The 19,611-nt window shown below is 36.7% G+C and overlaps 3 protein-coding genes across 7 annotated transcripts in view; 1 reads left to right on the top strand and 2 right to left on the bottom strand.

Moving 5' to 3' along the window:
* Positions 1–3,466: 3,466 nt before the first annotated feature.
* On the bottom strand, positions 3,467–13,354 carry LOC131435496 (trafficking protein particle complex subunit 2-like protein). 4 transcript variants are annotated; one of them, XM_058603452.1, is made up of 4 exons: positions 13,217–13,354; positions 12,719–12,731; positions 3,846–4,653; positions 3,467–3,782 (listed from the first exon to the last, which is right to left on the bottom strand). In XM_058603452.1, the coding sequence occupies exons 3-4, from the start codon at positions 4,635–4,637 to the stop codon at positions 3,591–3,593; spliced, it is 984 nt and encodes a 327-aa protein (XP_058459435.1). In that variant the 5' UTR covers positions 4,638–4,653; positions 12,719–12,731; positions 13,217–13,354; the 3' UTR covers positions 3,467–3,590. The 4 variants fall into 4 exon arrangements, with proteins under 4 accessions (XP_058459435.1, XP_058459436.1, XP_058459434.1 ...); XM_058603453.1 differs by lacking the exon at positions 12,719–12,731; XM_058603451.1 differs by lacking the exons at positions 3,467–3,782; positions 3,846–4,653; positions 12,719–12,731 and adding exons at positions 4,673–11,326; positions 11,397–12,203 and having other exon boundaries at positions 13,217–13,348.
* A 1,446-nt stretch (positions 13,355–14,800) lies between these two features.
* LOC131435648 (probable deoxyhypusine synthase) lies at positions 14,801–17,836 on the bottom strand. Its single transcript, XM_058603762.1, has 2 exons — positions 17,521–17,836; positions 14,801–16,053 (listed from the first exon to the last, which is right to left on the bottom strand). Exons 1-2 carry the CDS (start codon positions 17,716–17,718, stop codon positions 15,151–15,153), a joined length of 1,101 nt encoding a protein of 366 aa, XP_058459745.1. The 5' UTR covers positions 17,719–17,836; the 3' UTR covers positions 14,801–15,150.
* Positions 17,837–17,908: 72 nt separating this feature from the next.
* The window catches only part of LOC131435647 (UDP-glucose 6-dehydrogenase), a 34,733-nt gene continuing 33,030 nt past the window's right edge, over positions 17,909–19,611 (top strand). The window contains exon 1 of one of the 2 annotated variants that reach the window (XM_058603760.1): positions 17,909–18,117. The gene's annotated coding sequence lies outside the window, so the exon portion shown is untranslated. The remainder of the gene's footprint in view (positions 18,118–19,611) is intronic. The other variant, XM_058603761.1, reaches the window with a different exon arrangement.

Here is a 19,611-nt window from a genome sequence, read left to right as displayed (position 1 = left end):
CAATCAACGAATTGCGAGGAGAAAGAAACAAATATGCTCATTACTTTCCTAAGAAGCAATATTACAGCAATATTGGAGTGAAAAGGGAGCGGGTCATTGCGCCGAAAGCCATTTCGCCGAAAGTCGTTTCGCCGAATGCCATTTCGCCGAAAGTCGTTTCGCCGAATGCCATTTCGCCGAAAGTCGTTTCGCCGAATAGGTCATTTCGCCGAAAGTCGTTTCGCCGAATAGGTCATTTCGCCGAAAGGGTAATTTCGCCGAAGGGGTAGTTTCGTATACATCAAATTATTTTTTTGTGTTATTATTCCTCCTGTATAACTGATGTGGCGCAGCCACATAACTGATGCCAAGATAGCTCGGCAGGATAAAGCCGCCGAGGCGATGCCGGCTTAGTTGGCCACCGAGCCGCCGTCGGAAGCGGCGGCCTCTTGCATACAAACCTGTAACTGCCTCGTTTGCCCGGTCTACTCAAAGCTAGGTTGCTTTGCCTTAGTTAGGTCCGAGCGAGCGGTAGCGAGGTCGGACAGCACACGAATCAAATCGATGTGGCGAAGCCGCATTAGATATTTTTTTATTTAGTAAACGGAAAATACCACGTACATTTGCTTGGTAGATACCTATGGAATTGCTTTGATGATTAGTAGTCAACAAGTTCCTTTGGGAACTACGTTCTGAGGTTCATGAATCAATCTTTATTCAAGAAGTACAATTGTAGGTCAACAAAACGGGCATTAACGTTATCATCTTTAATTTATTTTTATTTTAAATCGATTCCCATTACGATTTTAAGGCATTTGCAGGAATCGGCGAAATGGCTTTCGGCGAAATGACATTCGGCGAAGTGACCCATTCGGCGAAATGACTTTCGGCAAAACGGCTTTCGGCGACATGACCCTGATCCGAGTGAAAATGATTACCCACATAACGGAGAACTGAAAAAAAACTCTTCCAAATTAACAAAAAGTTCAGATTTAGTTTTGAGTGAACTTTCTTACTGCTATTACGGATGTACGGATCGGGTATCGTGTGAATTTGCGATACGCCTAGCTTCGACTTTCAGTCCAAAGTATGTTTTCATCATCTTCACAAAGATACGTGTCACAATATCAACGAAGCCAAAAAGCTGTACATTGTACCACTCGTGTCGATCCTTGCTTTTCGAATCACACTTCCCAAAGCCATATGAAACAAGAGACAAGAGAGTTCATCATTTTGCCGTAGCCCTCTCCGAGATTCGAAGCGACTCGAGAGCATCCCAGATACTCGGACGTAACACATCATTCTATCCATTGTTGCTTTAATCAATCGAATCGTATTCGTGCATAATCTGCCATAGCTGTCCTCGATGAGTTGTGTCGAATGACGCTTTGAAGTCAACGAATAGGTGATGCGTTGGTACGTTGTATTCACGACACTTCTGGAATACTTTTCTTATCGCGAATATGTGATGCGTAGTGGCACATGTACATTCCGTTTGGTACGGCCCTACGAATTCCTTAGCTATTGGTGATAGACAATGGTACATGATTTGCGAGAATACCTTGTAGGCCGAGTTTAGTAATGTGACTACGCGGTAGTTGCAACAGTCAAACTTATGACCCGTTTTGTAGATAGGACATACCATTCCCATTCGTGTGCGACGAGTGTTGTGCACCGTCGATAGTTTTGGAGCAAACAGACTACGACAAGGTAGTGGTCTGAATCAATGTTTGCACTGCGGTAGGTGCGGATATTGATGACGCCTGACGATTATCGCCCGTCGATTAGAACGTGGTCGATTTAGTTTTCGTATATTGATCAGGTGATCTAAAGATTTCTTTGTTAATAGGTGAAGAAGGTGCTTTGGACTACCCTTCCTGCGGAAAAGTTTACACACCGTTGGCCATTGTCGTTGGGAGCCATTGGAGGGCTCTGCAGTCCGATTTCAGGTCTGTGCATAGCCTTCAGACCTACTTTAGCGTTAATGACGTCGACAATAAGTTTTACATCTTGTCGTTGGCAGCTGTTGCAGGTTCATTCCAGCAGCGCGTAAAATGTTTCATTCTTCTCATCGGATCTCGTCTCGTGTGGGTAGTATACGTTAATGATACTGCAATTGAAGAAACGGCCTGTAATCTTCAACACACACATCCTGTCGCTGATTGGTTCCCATTCAACCATGCGCTGATGCATCTTGCCTAACACTATGAAAGCAGTTCCTAGCACACTAGATGTACCACCGCTCTGGTAGTAGGGAGCCGTTCGATATCTATCCTGTCCAATAAAATTCCTAACGTGTTACGCCATCAAATTTGCGAGTTTGAAACCCATCGTGCACTTCTCGATCGCACCCTGTGAAGCCAAGTGGTTTACAGTTCCATGTGCCGAGCTTCCAATCGTTGTCCTTTATTCGTCGCCAAGTTCGATGCCGATAACTAACATCTGTAACAGGTTTTTGATTCTGCCTACGGTAGTGTTATCGCGCCCTTACTATCTCGCACCCTCTCATTCTGTTGCTACCGCGGAAGGTGGTAGCACCCAGTCGACGCTGGTCATCATAAGACACACGTGGAGACATGCGATAGGGACTTGTAGGTGGTGACTCACCATTGGTCATCAAATTCGTCATCAAACGAATTCTATAAGATCCATTCAAACATTTTTGTAAATGCTGTCAGATCCTCTTACAAATTTTTTAAATGAAAGATTTGGAAATATCCTCTATATTATTTTGTCTGAAAGTCATCATTCGGGCTTATGGAATACGGAGGTCATGTTTGAGTGGATGAAAAAGTCAGTTACATACGGAAAGCCCCTTGAACCCAAAAACTACTAAAATATTAGTTATTTTTCTTAATTTAGAGATTTTGGTTTGTGCAAAGAATTCATATTTTTTAAAAAAAAATTCACGTTTTGTCTTCGGCCCATCAGTGCGTAGCAGTTCCAATTTAATATTTCACTTAGCAGTTCAATTTAAATTGCTCAGCAGAGAGGTAAAGGTGAAAATTGGATCCAATTCATGCATTCTAGTCACCACACCATAAGCCAATCTTTGCAGTCGAAACAGGCCCAGAATTCAATTCCAAAATTGATTCAAGACAGAACACAAGCTTTGAGTTAAAGAAAAATATGGTAGTAATATGTACTTCAACAGTGATATTTTTATATAAGCTAAAGCTGCACATTGTCCTAACAAATTGTTTACTTACCAAACACGGGAATTCCAGAATTTATCCGAGAACTAAGAAGAAGAAGTTAAACTAGCGTTTCTGTACTGACAAACACCGAAACCGTCGTTCGAGTGTAAGGAAAGCGATATTTGGCGATCAAAAACACTCTCACTCACGATCACTCTCCCACATGGTAAACTTTTGAAAGACGTCCCACCATAAAGAAATACATATTCGCGTCGAAAGCAAATGAATAGTATCAAATAGAGAGGTAGTGATATTATTAGGCGAAAAAAATTCTTTTTAGAAGAATACGATGAAGTTTTCATACATTTTATATCGAGTATTTAATTTTAAAGTACAAAATAAATTCAAATGCCATAAATTTTCCCCACACCGAATTTCAATTTTCTCCTAGTCTATTTCTAGAAAAGCATGCCTTCATTTTCCGACAAACACACCATGTGAGTTGACTTCTCGTGCACTTTCTCTCCAAAATTTCTCTGAAATCTGATCATCGAAGATCACCTTCGACTTAGTCTGCTTCAAATTAGTCACAAAATATCCCGTTGCGGGATTTTTCTCCTCCGTATTAATATTATCGGTTGCGCAGTGGATGATGTTCTGAGCACCCTGGAATTTAAACAGATGTGTGTCAGAAATTTGTCTTATCACTATTGTTGAGTTATCAGTAACCTGTTTAGCCGATCTCAGGAAGAGCCAAACAATCGGCGAAAACAACAGATAGTGATACCACTTGGGGTTATAATCTCTGAAGAAATCTGTATGGCAAAGTCCCGGACATAGTACATGAACGTCGTAACCCTTTTTGTACAGTTCGCGAGCGAAATAAAAGTTCATCAATTTAGAGTTGTTGTATAGAACGTTGAACCGATCACCAGGGGCGCGATCTATCCATTTTCCGAAGTTATCTAGATCAACTTTTGCGTTCTTTTCGTGCATTTTCGATGAGACAACCACGATTCTAGCAGTGTTGGCTTTAATGTTATCTTTAAGCAAATCCACTAGTAAGAAATGGCCCAGATGGTTCACTCCCGTATGCACCTCGTAGTTTTCTTTAGTGTATTGAGGAGTTTTCACTGCCAATCCAGCATTGTTGATCAAACAATCAAACGTCGAATACTTATCCTTAATTTCCGTTGCAAACTTATGAATCGACTCGAACGAGGCAAGATCAAGCTCCAACGGAATGAGTTCGCCTTCAGTAGTTTCCTGGCGAATGGTTGCGATAGCTTGACTGGCTTTTTCCATGTTACGACATGCCATAACAACAGTAGCTTGACGTGCCACCAGAGCTTTGGTCGTTTCATAACCAAGTCCTGTGTTGCTCCCTGTAATGATAAACAGCTTGCCTCGCAAAGACGAATTGTTCCGTACCCAACCCCACTGCAGTTCTCGCAACTTCCGGATCAGGTAGATCCCAGCACCAATTCCGGCTGGAATCAGGAGATACACTAAGGGGGACATGTTCGCACTTTGTGGACTGAAATAATTGAGACCTATTAATGTTGTCGAGTTCATGCGATATGATTTATTGAACATTTTCCGAAGGAATGGAATTATACATTTTGGACATGGTATTTCTTTCGAATAATAGTTATTGTTTGCGTAACCGTGCTATTACTAATAATTATGATTATTCGTGCTCTTACTGATAATCTAAGCGGAACTATAGAATGAGTAACCTATTGTCAATGGTAAACATAACAATTTACTTTCCTAAATATTCACGAGAAAACTAAATTTGTGTAGTATGCAGTAAATTCGCTGACAGCATTGCATCCACATGACTATCAAAACTGTAGTAGTTAGTGCACAGAGAACAAACATTCAAGCTCATACGAACAATTTAAAAAAAAACTGTGTAAAATATTCGTTAAAAAAACTGTTGCGTGCGATTTTGCACTTATGAATTATGCAAGCTCGGACGCAAGAGCCCATAAGCGATTGATGGACTGCTCAAAGCGCCTCTATAGGCGAATTCTTACTTGGTAATCACTTTGAAAATAACCGTTAAATTTCTTACACACATTAAGATCTTTACTTGAATGTCTATTGTCTGTTGTTAGTGCATGCAATCAGGAAAGGTCCCGAACAGATGCCGATAACGAACAAGTGAACTATAAGATATGCAGGCATGAGAGATGAGAAACATGAATTCTTTTGTCTATTTAAATGAATTATGGAGCATTTATTCGAATCAGTGTTGCCACATTTACATCTCTATCTTGAGCTCCGTATTACAACAAAATATATTGTTGTTGTTATTTAAAAAAATATTAACCGACCAGAGGCAATTTAATACAGAATATAAAACTGTTTCACTTTTTTGCTTTCAGATGATTCTATTTCAAGAAATGGTGCCACCAATCATCAAATCGAATGAGTTTGGGTAGCTGTTTTTAAAGCTACGATATTTTTCGATGAACATTAGAAAAGGTCCCAAGTGCAACTGACAGATTCTCTTTGTTCAATTTCTCTTTCAGTTATTACGGCATATCCTTGTATTTTTCAACGATTTCTTAACTACAGATCGAAGGTCGATGGTTTCAGTCGTTAATTTATTTAAAAAGTTAGAGAGAAGGATTACCGATAGGACCGTAATAATCGAAAGAGAAAGTAAACAAAAAGAAACTCTCATTTTCACTTAGGACCTTTTCTCGTGTTTGTCTTCATTTAAAAAAATCCAGTTCAATATACGTACTTTTATCCGCAAAAAGTTTAATTTTGAAATACTTTTGACGTGGATACGCCGTAATAGCACCTTTTCAAAATTTGCCCTGTAAAAGTATGGGTAGAACTTAATCGTGAATACTTCGAGTTGTACTAAACGAAATAATCTAATTTTGATAGCATGATCGGAGATATGATCAGCAATTTAGGATTAAATTTTCAACAATGTGGCATAACCATGAATAACTTAAACATTTAGTTTGCTCAAACTTTTGGAAACAATAAACTAGTAACGCGGGCATGTCTTTTTAGCACTCGGACGACGGTTTTGAGGTAGTCTCAGTTCCGAATGTAGTTAACGAGAATAAATGGCGAACTATGGACGATAATCGATCATTTTTTCTTGTACGTTAGACGGGACAGGAAATCGTGGTGAGAAACTTTGAACAGCAGCAGCAAAAACAGACCTTCTGCGAGATGTAAGGCATCATTTGGATTGGATTCTGAAACTGAAATCTAAAACTGAATTTTGACATTGAATTTCTTAACCTGGGTTCTGGTCCACCCGAATTCTGAACTTAGTTAAAGTTTAGAATTTAATTTCAGATATCAGTCTCAGAATTTAGTTTCAGAATACTGGGGTGGAATCATGTAAGGTGATTATCACCAAGTGATTATCACTTTTGGAAATTTGGAATCATGTAAGGTGATAATCACCAAGTTGTGTCACCACTGCTGAAAGGCTAACATCACTATCAAACGTTGGCATTACGTAAGGTGATAGTCACCACGATTTAATCACCTTCATGTCAAAATGGAGGTGATAGCAATTTAGTTATCACTTTTAGTAGTGATTTGATTTTTTGAGAAGTGGCTTTATAAATTATTGTCCGTTAGGTGAATTTTAAGCCACTGATATAAACATAACCTACCAATATTGGTCGAAGAGGATAATTTTTTAATAAATTTCGTACTGATTTTGTGTCAAAATTAAATACCAAAATGAAAAGTAACTTAGTTTATATAGTTGAAAGAATTCATAGAATGAACGGTAGTATTTATCAATTAAATCAATTCATTTATGTTGTAATTATTATTTGAAGGAATATCAAGGGGCTGGGGTCCACTAGGAGATTGATAGTACCTATTAGCTCTCTCCGGACAGTATCAGCCTAGATGCCGTGTGGAATCCGGCGGAAAAAAACTGAACCAAGAATAGATCCACTGGGTTCCTGCTTCCATGTCGTAAAAGGCGATAATTGCAGGAGTTTCTTTTTCCTTTCAGTTATCAGATATTTTCAATGTTTTACTTCTGATTACTCAATTTTACTAAATTATCTCTTCATTCAACCTATCAATTTCCGTCTAACTTTGAAAAAAAGTTTGGAATGTGGAATGTTTTCTTCTTCCATGTTATTGATTGTCTGTCAGGATTATAAATTGAATGATAAATAAATAAATAATCTTTAACTATTGCGCAAATCCGTTGATATTACAAAGTTAATAACAGAGACAATATTGAACACGTAGTAAAAAACACTTGATATTAATATTTCAAAAAATAAATTAATATTTTTCTTGGTAGCCGGCTGCCCAGATCAACCAATATAAAGAATTAATAAAGAACAATAGATAATAAATAAAGACGCGCGTGAAATCTGTTGACCTTTATTTGGTGATTTAAAATGATTTTATAACAACTGTTTAGAATATGTCAATGCAATGAATCAACTATTTTGTCTAAATCCTATTCACTCGTTTATTTTGTATCGCGTAATTTCTTATATAAAAATAGGGAAGTTTTCATTCTTTACGCGATAGTATTTCAAATTTTTCTTCAGTTTTCTCGAATAAGAGCTGTGAATCGAGACATGCCGGGACTTCAATTTAGGATATTGTTGAAACGTTCACTCGGGAAGTCAATGAGTTTAGTGTTACATCCGAGCATCTTGAAACCGGAACATACTAAGTCGCCCGCGAATAATACCAATACTGAAATTTTTACTAACAAATATCATTCTCCCGTGACACTTGTGGAGTGCGCAGTAGTATATACGGCCTCTAGTAACAAAAAGTGTTGGACTAACATCCCTTCCCATTCCTTAGACGATCTACGTTCGGGCCTGGCCGGCGCCGGTACTGATCAATGAATTCTGGGATTACCAGAAGATGTACATTGAAGTATGATTTACCAGTCCCAGGATGGATCATCTAGAAACTCCCTATACAATTTCAGCTAATCCCGATCAGTAACGGAGTAGCAACCAGGGGTGGTCGCTCAAGCTCAAGCTCAAGCTAATTATTATTTGAAGGAATATCATTGGGGAATTCGTAAAGTCAAAGATAAATTGCTTTCTGGAAAAGTGATAAGTTTATGAATGTAGACATCTCCTGTTACACATAACGTAATAACATAAAAAATCTATTCTATATTTTCAGTAGAATTAAATGGCCGTGACTTAGTGAGCGACATATCAGTCTCGTTCAACTGAACGAGTAAAAAAGATTAAACTGCGTTCTTAATTTTCTTCTTGTGAGTTGAACTAAATAAGGCAATATTTTTGGACAATTAGTTGCAGGTAATCATAGTGGATATTCGTAGTACCGGTGGGTAAAATTACCAAAATGGAACTAGCATTCGAAAGCTCTGTGAAATGCTATAATCGTAAAGTGAAAGAAAACAATACACAAAATTATTGAACGGATCTTTCTCATTCGAGAGGAATGCCATCCGTTGTGAAACAACAAGAAGATCTAACAATTCATTTCAAATCTAGCAAATTTATCCCAAAGAACTGACTGTGACATTGATTTCCATTGAAAAATAAAAATCGGCACAAAATAAACCAACAAGTGAATTTTTTATTTGTTTGTGCGCAGTTTGCCATACTCACGAGGCAATTTTTTTCAACGTTACTCTTCGATCCATACAAATCATCATTGATAAACATGACTCGAATTAATGAAAAGGATTGAAAACTATAGGAATAAAAATTTAGATTTTAAAATATATGGGTATACGCTACTTTCATATGTTACTCCTCCTAATATCAACGGTATACGCCACATTCATATTTTACTCCTGAAAAATTAACGTTTCTTGACAGGTGATAAATGGAGTGAAGTTGGCTCAATCACCGGTGATGGTGATAGTAAAAGTGCTCACCTTCGGTGATTCCAAACATTCTGGTGATCACCTCTTCATCACCAGGAGGTGATAGTCACTTATCACCTTACATGATTCCACCCCTGGTTCAAAAGGTAAAACTATGGCTCTAGAACTGAATCCCAATTCTAGATTCTGAAACTAGATTTCTGGGAATGAATGTTGAATTTAGATTCAGGAATTCAACTTCCGAATTCCGGAATAAAATTCAGGATATGAATTCTAGATCTGAAATTCTGGAACATAATTTTAGATATGAACTCTGTACCAGAATTTTGAACTGACTCCTGAACCATAATTTAATTCCTGATTTCAGTTTCAGAATTCAAATCCTGAATTCAGTTTCAGAACTCAATTCCTAAATTCTGTTTCAGAATTAAGAACCTGCATGCTGGAATTGAACTCGGAACTTGGGCTGGGTAACTAGATTTTAGAACTGAATTCAGGTTCGGAAGCTGAATTCCGAAGAAGAGTTCAGTTTCAGTATTATAGAACTAAATTCATGAACTGAGTTATTGAAAACTGAATTCCCATGCCAGTAGTTAGTACTTTAATCCAGTTTCTGAATGTCCAGAATTCAGGTTCTGATGTGGATATATAAATGGTAGCAAAAAGTACTCAACAGCCGTAGACATCGGATACATTTCTCAAGTCGGTTTTTAGAACCATTAAAATATTCCAAAAGAAATATCCGAAGTTTTCTTCCACTGAGTATAATCTACATAAAAAAAACAACTAAAACAGTTCAACATAAACTGTTATGTACTGGCGAGTCGAAGACGAAACATAAAGTATATAACTACAACATTGTTTCATGTATTTTTTGACACTCATTTGTTGAGCGTTATTTGTGTGGTAGAATATATTTGTCGTCAATAACTCACACTTTAGTATAGAAGATAGCACCTTTATTCGGAAGTGTGAAAGAAGCAGGTCAGTTTTATTCGTAACCGCGCCCTCCAGTTTTGTCTCTGGCCAGCCTTTTCAAGCAATAAATAAATTATTAAGACGGTTTTTGGAGGAACCTGGCCTTTATTCTCGATAAACGCTAGAGATGGTTGTTCAGTTATTTCTCCACTATAAAACGAAATATGGTGGTTTTTGGTCATTACACTAAGTAAAGATTTGTATGGCAAGATCACCGTAATCATTGAAAGAGGAAATAAGTAAAGAAAAAACTATCATTTATTACCTGCATTTGACAGTTTCTAATGTTTGAACTAGAAGTGGCCATTGACTGCAAGTAGCTTATACAGTGAAATGAAAGAAATGATAACGATAATTTAATTTGAGCCTTTTAACTTTTCAAACTTAACCAAAATGGCTCAATGGTATTAGAGAACAATAATTTTTAGACAGATGAGTATTCGACACTAAACCAGACATAAAACTTGATTAATTTTCAAAACTCACATTAAAACAAATATTCTCTGCGCGAGAACAGCATTTAAATATTTTCAATGAATTTGGGAGAAATATGCGAATATGAAACAAAACGCTTCGAACTTTCGTGTCTTTCTGATGGGACTTTCCATGTGGCTTGATATGCGAGCAAAGCACCAGTGTAGAAAATGGAAACGCTATAAAAAAGAGTTGCTTCGTGTTTTGCCTCGCAATACGCGAATATGAATGAATGATCAGGTGGAATGTAGTGTAAAGTCGATTTTCATGCACAAAACAACCATGTTTCGTATAAAGACTAAGTAATAAGTTATTGCCTAGCAAGTGCAATTGCGTGAGTATCAGTTCTTGGCTGGTGTAAATGAAAAATTCGATCATCTGATTCTTATCATCGTATTTACCAAGAATAGGAAATGAGATTTTGGTTTTCTACTCTTGATGTTTAGCCCTAATATAAATGTATTATATCCGACACCGGAAACTAATCTTTGTAGGTTTGTTACATGACATGGTTAATTAATTTATCAAGTGGACATGATCGGAATAGCATTTCCTACATTATGATAATCTTTGTAATAAGGTTGTCCGAAAACACAAACAATAGTTATCGCACCGACGATGTCCTCTATCCCATCACCGCAATTGAAATTTTCTTTATACAACAATGTTAGACAACCAATACCACCAAAGATAAAATCATATCTAAAATAGCCCTGTTCATCACATCAGATCAGCTTCTTTCGCTTCTTGTTTCGATGGCTATCATACTTTCATTCCATAATCGAATGGAAGTTTGTTCATCGAAGTGAAACTTGGATTTCCGCATCTGCAGATTCGATACGAAGTATCCTGTAACGGGATTACGATGTTCATCTGTAATGCTGTCTGTTGCACAGTAGATGATATTTTGGGCACCCTGAGGGAAAAGGAACAGCTCGGATTGATATTCTTCTGAACTAGGTAGTCAACTTATATGGTTTTGATACCTGCTCGGCGGATCGAAGCATTAGCCAAACAATCGGTGAAAACAGTAGATAGTGGTACCACTTTGGATCGTAATGCCGGAAAAAGTCCGTGTGGCACAATCCGGGACAGAGAACGTGCACGTTGAATCCTTTTTTGTATAGTTCTCTGGCGTAGTAGAAATTCATCAATTTGGAATTGTTGTACAACCGATTTAGACGGCCTCCGTGTTGCATCCACTTGCCTAGATTTTCTATGTCAATTTCAGCGTCAATTTCGTGCATCCTAGAGGAAACTACGACTACTCGGGAGCGGTTCACTTTCAGATGTTCTTTTAGCAAATCGACCAAAAGAAACTGACCTAAATGATTTACGCCATAGTGAATTTCGAAGCCTTCATTGGTAAACTCAGGATCACGAGCCGCCAAACCGGCATTATTGACCAGACAATAGATATCGGGATACTTATTCTTAATCTCAGAAGCAAACTCACGAATGGACTTGAATGATGCCAAATCCAATTGCATTGGTATGAGAACACCTTCTTCGGTTTCTTTTCTTATTCTCTCAATAGCTTGATTGGCTTTGGTTAAATTTCGGCAGGCCAGAATTGTCGTAGCCTGTCTGGCAGTTAAAGCTTTGGTTGTCTCATAGCCTAAACCTGTGTTGGCTCCCGTTATAATAAATATCTTTCCCTTTAGTGAATAATTGGCTGTAACCCTACCCCACTTGCGGATCTTATATCTTCTTAGCGTGACGACACTTGCCGTCAGGAGGCCTACCGGAAACAGGAACTCGGATGAGATAGAGGACATGTTGCGCATGAGACACTAAAAGAAATAAAATCAAAATCAGCTATTGCGTTTCAGATTTAAATTCGAATTTTATTAGTTAGTTTGTGGCGATGATTTTTCTAACGTTATTATCGAATGTTTTCGAAGTCAACGGTTCACCAGGAATGTAGAATGGATTACAGACCGCGTCGGTGTAGAGTGTGTGGAGGTTTCTGAACATTGCGCGTACTTCATTCTCCCGGAAGGACGTATTGCTCGAATCGATCACAATCACGAACTTCACCTTAGTGTTAGTAACGTAACCATAGATCTTGTATACTTCAGTTGAGTTCAGTAAGCCCAGATACAGCTCTCGCCCTTCGGCGGCTTGCTTTTGGCTAGAGGCACACTTTTCCTCAATTACATCGAGCGATGCGTGCACTTGGTACTGAAGTTCGATTTCTTTCTCCACATTAGCTGTCGCTATATAAAGTGGCGAATTGTCCTTCCCTATAATCGATACGCAGGCACACATTTCTAGTAACGTAAGGGAAAACTCTTTCTAACCGTACCTCGGGGATAGTCCTTAAGGGAAGAGAAACAGAGAAATATTGTTCAGTTATTTACTACTAGAAATGTGGCCTGTGTACAGTGTATATTGATAACTGAAATAAGAAAACTTCGACGTCGTGAATATGATTCTTGATTGTTGGGAAATTATGAAGCTTGATCAAACAATTTAAACGTCATTTGTTTACTTAAAGTAAAGCTGCTTAAAACAGGTTTTTGCGTATCTCACTTAATGTCGACCCAATGGCCTTAAATATGATTACATGTGTTTTGTTAAATTTTAAACAGAATCAATGTCGTCTGTATACGTGGCAACTTACTTAATACTGCCAATATTTTGTTATGAAATGAAAGTTACCGAAAAAAAGAACGATGTTGTTCAATTGTTTGAATAATCAAAATGAAAGTGTTGAGTTGGTACATTTTTGTCGAGCATTAAAATCAACTTTGCATTTCTTTTATTTATGCATCAATTTATAAAAAATCTATACGAGATTTACCTTGACAAGCGAATTCGAGCTGTGTTTCAAAGATTTTCTTGAACTGAACTATTTTTGAAAACTTGCTTCAATGAATATCAATACATTTTTAACATCTGAAAATTCAAGAGATTTGTTTATGACTATACTAACGCGGGGATGCCAGGTCATTTTTTAAAAATCCTCTCAATAATCCAACAAGAACATAGCAAACAGGATTGTGGTGGTTTTGTGGGTAAAAGGCCCGCTTAAGGCAAACCAATGTGGAAAATAATAATTTCGGGTATGTTTTCACAAGCAGTCTTCTAAATTTAAAGAATCTGTATTTTTTAGGATTTTTAAATATATTTGCAAATTGCAAATTTGTGAATCTCGCAGCCCTGCATCAGCACTTTGACATTTGTATTTTTCCTACACAAAGCGCAAATCAACTGTGGTAGAAACACAACACGCAAAGAAAAAAATCGTGGATAAATCTCACCAAAAATTGCACTTCTAATTCGGAAAGCCTATTCATATAATCGCGTTTTCTGTGATCATTCACTTTGAAGAGAATTTGTATGTGAAGTATTTTTTTTAAACGAGACGAAACTGAATATTTTTAGAGTTTCGGTAATTATTTTCCCATGACTCCGCATTTGATAATCATCTATCGATATGTGCTGAAGAGATTGTATAGGGTGATTTTTTAAGAGCTTGAGAACTTTTTTAAACAATAAAACGCATTAAATTTGCAAAATCTCATCGGTTCTTTATTTTAAACGTTAGATTGGTACATGACATTTACTTTTTGAAGATAATTTCATTTAAATGTTGACCGCGGCTGCGTCTTAGGTGGTCCATTCGGAAAGTCCAATTTTGGGCAACTTTTTCGAGCATTTCGGCCGGAATAGCCCGAATTTCTTCGGAAATGTTGTCTTCCAAAGCTGGAATAGTTACTGGCTTATTTCTGTAGACTTTAGACTTGACGTAGCCCCACAAAAATAGTCTAAAGGCGTCAAATCGCATGATCTTGGTGGCCAACTTACCGGTCCATTTCTTGAGATGAATTGTTCTCCGAAGTTTTCCCTCACAATGGCCATAGAATCGCGAGCTGTGTGGCATGTAGCGCCATCTTGTTGAAACCACATGTCAACCAAGTTCAGTTCTTCCATTTTTGGCAACAAAAAGTTTGTTAGCATCGAACGATAGCGATCGCCATTCACTGTAACGTTGCGTCCAACAGCATCTTTGAAAAAATACGGTCCAATGATTCCACCAGCGTACAAACCACACCAAACAGTGCATTTTTCGGGATGCATGGGCAGTTCTTGAACGGCTTCTGGTTGCTCTTCACTCCAAATGCGGCAATTTTGCTTATTTACGTAGCCATTCAACCAGAAATGAGCCTCATCGCTGAACAAAATTTGTCGATAAAAAAGCGGATTTTCCGAATGGACCACCTAAGACGCAGCCGCGGTCAACATTTAAATGAAATTATCTTCAAAAAGTAAATGTCATGTACCAATCTAACGTTTAAAATAAAGAACCGATGAGATTTTGCAAATTTTATGCGTTTTATTGTTTAAAAAAGTTCTCAAGCTCTTAAAAAATCACCCTGTAGATAAATAGGACATTGTAAAAATAATTTCATATACAAAAAAATCAGATCGCGCAAATCTACGATTTGTTGCATAGTTTTAAAGATGTATTGAATATATGCATGATGCCCTAAATATTACTGCAGTGATTTAACGGAATTCAAATGAGCCATCGTGAGTTCTAGTTCTAACTGTCTCATATACATTGGGAATCCTATAGGATATGGGACATTTATGAGCCAATTTGAAAAGAAAAAACTAAATTGTCGAGGACATTATTTTTAACTGTCTCATATACATTGGGAATCCTATAGGATATGGAACATTTATGAGCCAATTTGAAAAGGAAAAACTAAATTGTCGAGGACATTATTTTCAACTGGTCTCATTTTGTTTATTTTTATTAAAATAATCTTTCACAAATGTTTCACCTACTAGAATCGGAAAAACAAGACTAGCTTCCGCATACACCTTGACGGGAGATGCATCTTTTTTTATTTTACCCCACGAAATTGCTTCATCCGGTCTGGCTCCACTGTCACTACCATCAAACTCAGAAGCGGTATTCACAAACACAGAATAATCAGCTCCATTCCTCATCAAGTTGGCATTGCATATGTGATGCTTAATCACACCTCCACCGATAATCAAGATCCCAGTATTATTTGCCTTTACCGCCATTGTGTTGAGGCGTCTTAAATCCGAAATAATATCTAGTACTAGACCTGGATTACGAAAAGAATGGAAATACATCATATCTCCAAGGCTTCCGTCGGTTAAAGCAGGGCTGAAAACTGGAATCTTATTTTTAGCAGCCCAATAATAAATTGAGCTTTCGTCATTGATTGCCTCCCCTAACCGTTGAATGACTTTCGATGGCGTCCAAAGTACTCCTTTGGTTTTCTGCTCTATCAGCATTTCATCCAACAGTGGCACCACCCAGTTCTCAAATTTGCAGTAGTTATCATTAGGAACCAGCAAGTTTCCGATTCTGTTTATACCCTGTTCTCGGAGTCGTTTTCCTTCCATTTCAAATGCTCCCAGGTACGTCGGTGCAAGGCATTTAATTAAGTCTTCTTCAACTCCACCAGCAGTCGTAACAATGCAGTCAATTTGCTTGTGTTGTGCCAAGAAACGAATTGATTCACGAACTCCACATGATACCATGTTCGAGGTATATCCGAGGAAAATAGTACAATTATTCGTGCGCTTTATGAATTCGTCCTCTTCGTACGTATCCTGCTTGTCATCTGGAAGTGATTCTGCCCGACAAGCAATCTGTAAGTAGATTAGTGGTTTATTCTGTTAGTTGTATTACATAATTTAATTTAATTTATTGTCTTCGATTAGAGTAAAAACTATCGCACAGACTTATTAATATCTGTCTAGTCTAATAACATTAACTTAACAATATTTTCGATTTAAATGTGTCTTTGTTCATAGTAAATCAAACAGATGATAAACTCTATTGAATTGTTTGCATCATCACAAGCAGTGCTTTTTCAATTGGAGCATACTCCCAGTAACGAATTCCGAATATATTATAAACAAATTTCAATTGAATTTCGATAATATTTTAAACGGCTTTATGCATAGTTTTTAATTGGTACAACATTATACCCGTACAACGTTTACTCACAATTGAAAATATGTCTAATTTTGTCTATGTTTAATTGATTGAATGTTAGCTAATTTTGTATCTTTTCAATGATTCAATAAAAGTAACGAAAATAATGATTCCTAATTTTGAAGTTAATCACACAAATAGTTTACTTTCATCACTACAGTATCAATGAAAATATTAATGTTTATTGATAAATATGTGCGTAACACGTACAATTAATCAATAGATTCGGTAAAGTAACTAAAAAAAGACTTTATTATAGAGTAAGGTGTTGTAAGTCCTGGTTAGGCTTCTGTGCAACTTTGTATGCATAGAATTTTATTCATACCTTCGAACATATTGAGACACAAAGGAAAAAGCTCATTTTTGGCTATTGGCAAAAATCGTGGAGTAAACTCGACCGCCTACACTCAGACGAAAAATATATGGATTTTCGTAATGATTTCGTATGATTTTTAGTCACAAGAATATCGTATGCAAATCATAAAACCGCCCTATGAAGTCACGAAAATTTGAATTCCAATAAAAGCCTTATGAAATTCATACGAAATTTTTACGAACATTGTGCGAAACTTCTATGACAAACATAACTTCTCTCCTACACACTTAGGTCTTTTTATGCAAATTTTCAGAGTTATGCGGTTTTTTTATGCGAAGTTTCAGTTATGCGTTTTTTTATGCTAATTTTTCAGAGTTATGCGGTTTTTTATGCGAAGTTTCAGAGTTATGCGGTTTTTTTTTATGCGGCACGTAAATTCGTATAAAAAGACTTCAGTGTATTATGAAATTCATACGTTGTTTGTACTAAAACTATAATAGTGATAGATGAGATTTTTATAGAAGAGGTATATTTTTCATATTAATCTCATGAAATGAAGATCTTTGTGATTTTTGATGCATCATACGATTTGCCTTGATTTTCACTACTCAATTTGCCTGAGTGTATGGTTTTGGCTGTACATTTTTCACTATACAATTGTTAGTTCCGTTCACTCGGGTATCAACTTTATTGGAAAATGTATATTTATATCAACTGTAGTATTATTGCAGATTGGTAAATTTAACATTGATCGTTAGATATTTTCAAACATAAACATGACAGACCAATCTAGAACACATACCATTTTCCGTACTTCCTCTATGGCATTTCCCAAGTTAGTTGCCTGAAATCCTGAGTGTCGATATGACTCGAATAGATTTTCATAATTCAAACCACGATTCCAATCGTATCCGCGCACCGTAGGAGTGTCAGCTGGCAGCTTCGTGCTTACTTGAAGCACCGCTTCCTTCGCTGAGGATGGCTCACATGACTCTTTCATCGAAACTTATTACAAATAACAAATTCAAGTGAATAGCGGCAGGTACCGTTGTTCTGTCAGCACTAAGAAACATGCGAACTTTGTTTATGAACGATAGAGTTGGTTTTGTTTACTATTAAAGTACCACAGTAGAACTTCGGCGCTCATGATAAACAGGGTGCCTCAAAATGTGAAACGTCAAAAACAGCTGTTTCTGATGTAGAGCTTTGGTAGATTCAACTTCATTCGTATTTTCGTGATTTTATTCAACAAATTCATTCTAAAGAACGATCACTGTCCGGAAATCTCATTTATTTTATGTTTGAAAGATATACGTAAAAGTAGTGAATGGTTGTGGATTTAAGGTGATAAGTAATACTCAGACTGAAAGTGCTGTAAAGTTTCGGAAAAATTCATTGGGTAAGTTTATACGAGAAGTTTGCGAAATTCCAACCATTCCAACGCTTACAACATACGGGATACACATGCCAGAAACCAGACAGAAAATGTTGAAAACTACATTGTTTTTTGCAATGTTTAAAGTTGATTATTCATAAATTCGGTGTGGTGAATAATTTCGCAAATTGGTAAATTGATTTAGACACAGTGTTGGGGCTATGACTTTTAATATATACTACTGAACCCTAAAATTCGTGTTTCGTTTCAATTCGTTATACTTTTAGACAGGCTTTATCAGGTTTACTTGTTTCGATTGTTTTATGATAACTGTAGTCGTCTCTTCTTTGTTCTGAGATATACTGTGCGTTTGTTGTAATGAGTGCTCAAGGTGCTATTATTACACGCAATGCAAAGCATGGCAATTTGGCGAAAAATTTCGCCACAAATTCAAACGTACAGAACAATTTCAGAGTCGATGGGATTACAAATTTTAGTTATAGCTCAAATATGCGATATTTGGTTCTATGAGATCAGTGTCTTCCTTCTTTGAAATGGCTGAATTTGAATTGACTGCCCTCGGCATCTTAGAGCTAAGGAAGTGTGTCTTATTAAATATATCGTCAAATAAAACAAATTGAATAGATTTCAAAATTTCTTTCGAAATATTAGTAGAATTATGTTTGCAATTTATTGTTTGGTAAATCTTTTTTCCCTCTATTTACTTGACCCGATTTAGGTGATCGACATAATCATATAATATATTTTTTTGGATTGTCAGTCCAGAATTACAATCTAATCACTATAATGTCCAAAAACAATGAGTCTGGAAAAAACTTTTTAGATTTTTCGGAACTTGTCAAATAAAACATGTTCGCTTGAAGTTCAATCCATGAAGAGACCAGCTCTTTCTCAGATCATACTTAGATCCTATATTTTGAGGTTTTCATTCTCATAAAAACACTAATTTTATATAATCTGGATAAACATTTCATAGTAAAGCATAATTACATATAAAGAGTTTAATATTCTGAACGTTGATGCAAAAATCACATTATCCTATACCAACAAATTGGTACTTCTAAACGTTTATATTCAAGTTATTGCCCTGTAGCATCTCGAGTTCAACAGTTTACATTAGTGAAGTACACACTTCATAACGACTGAAGTGGTGGTTAAATTACGTGGTGATAAATGCTCAAGATGGTGAAATTAGTGAGACATAGAAAAAATCAATCAGTGATTATAAATATTTGTTATACCACCTATTGTAGTTGTTATCATTGCGTTTATTGGGATCAGTTTGATGTTATCTACTGAATGAAACGGTTGATATTCAATGCTACTAACATCAAATGATCGATTTGATCCGAGCAATTTAGTTGAAATAGTCAGAATATGGCACCAGACAGAGAAACGGATTCAAAGATTTTCTACGGACCTTCGGATCCGCAGAAAAAAATCTACGGAAATTGGAATTTTTCTACGAAAACTATTTTTCCTAGTGAGTAACGAAAA

Source organism: Malaya genurostris, chromosome 3 (genome assembly GCF_030247185.1).
Source record: "Malaya genurostris strain Urasoe2022 chromosome 3, Malgen_1.1, whole genome shotgun sequence".
Lineage (NCBI taxonomy): Eukaryota > Metazoa > Arthropoda > Insecta > Diptera > Culicidae > Malaya > Malaya genurostris.
Note: the sequence above shows the minus strand (reverse complement) of the source record. Positions and strands in the feature narration are given on the sequence as shown.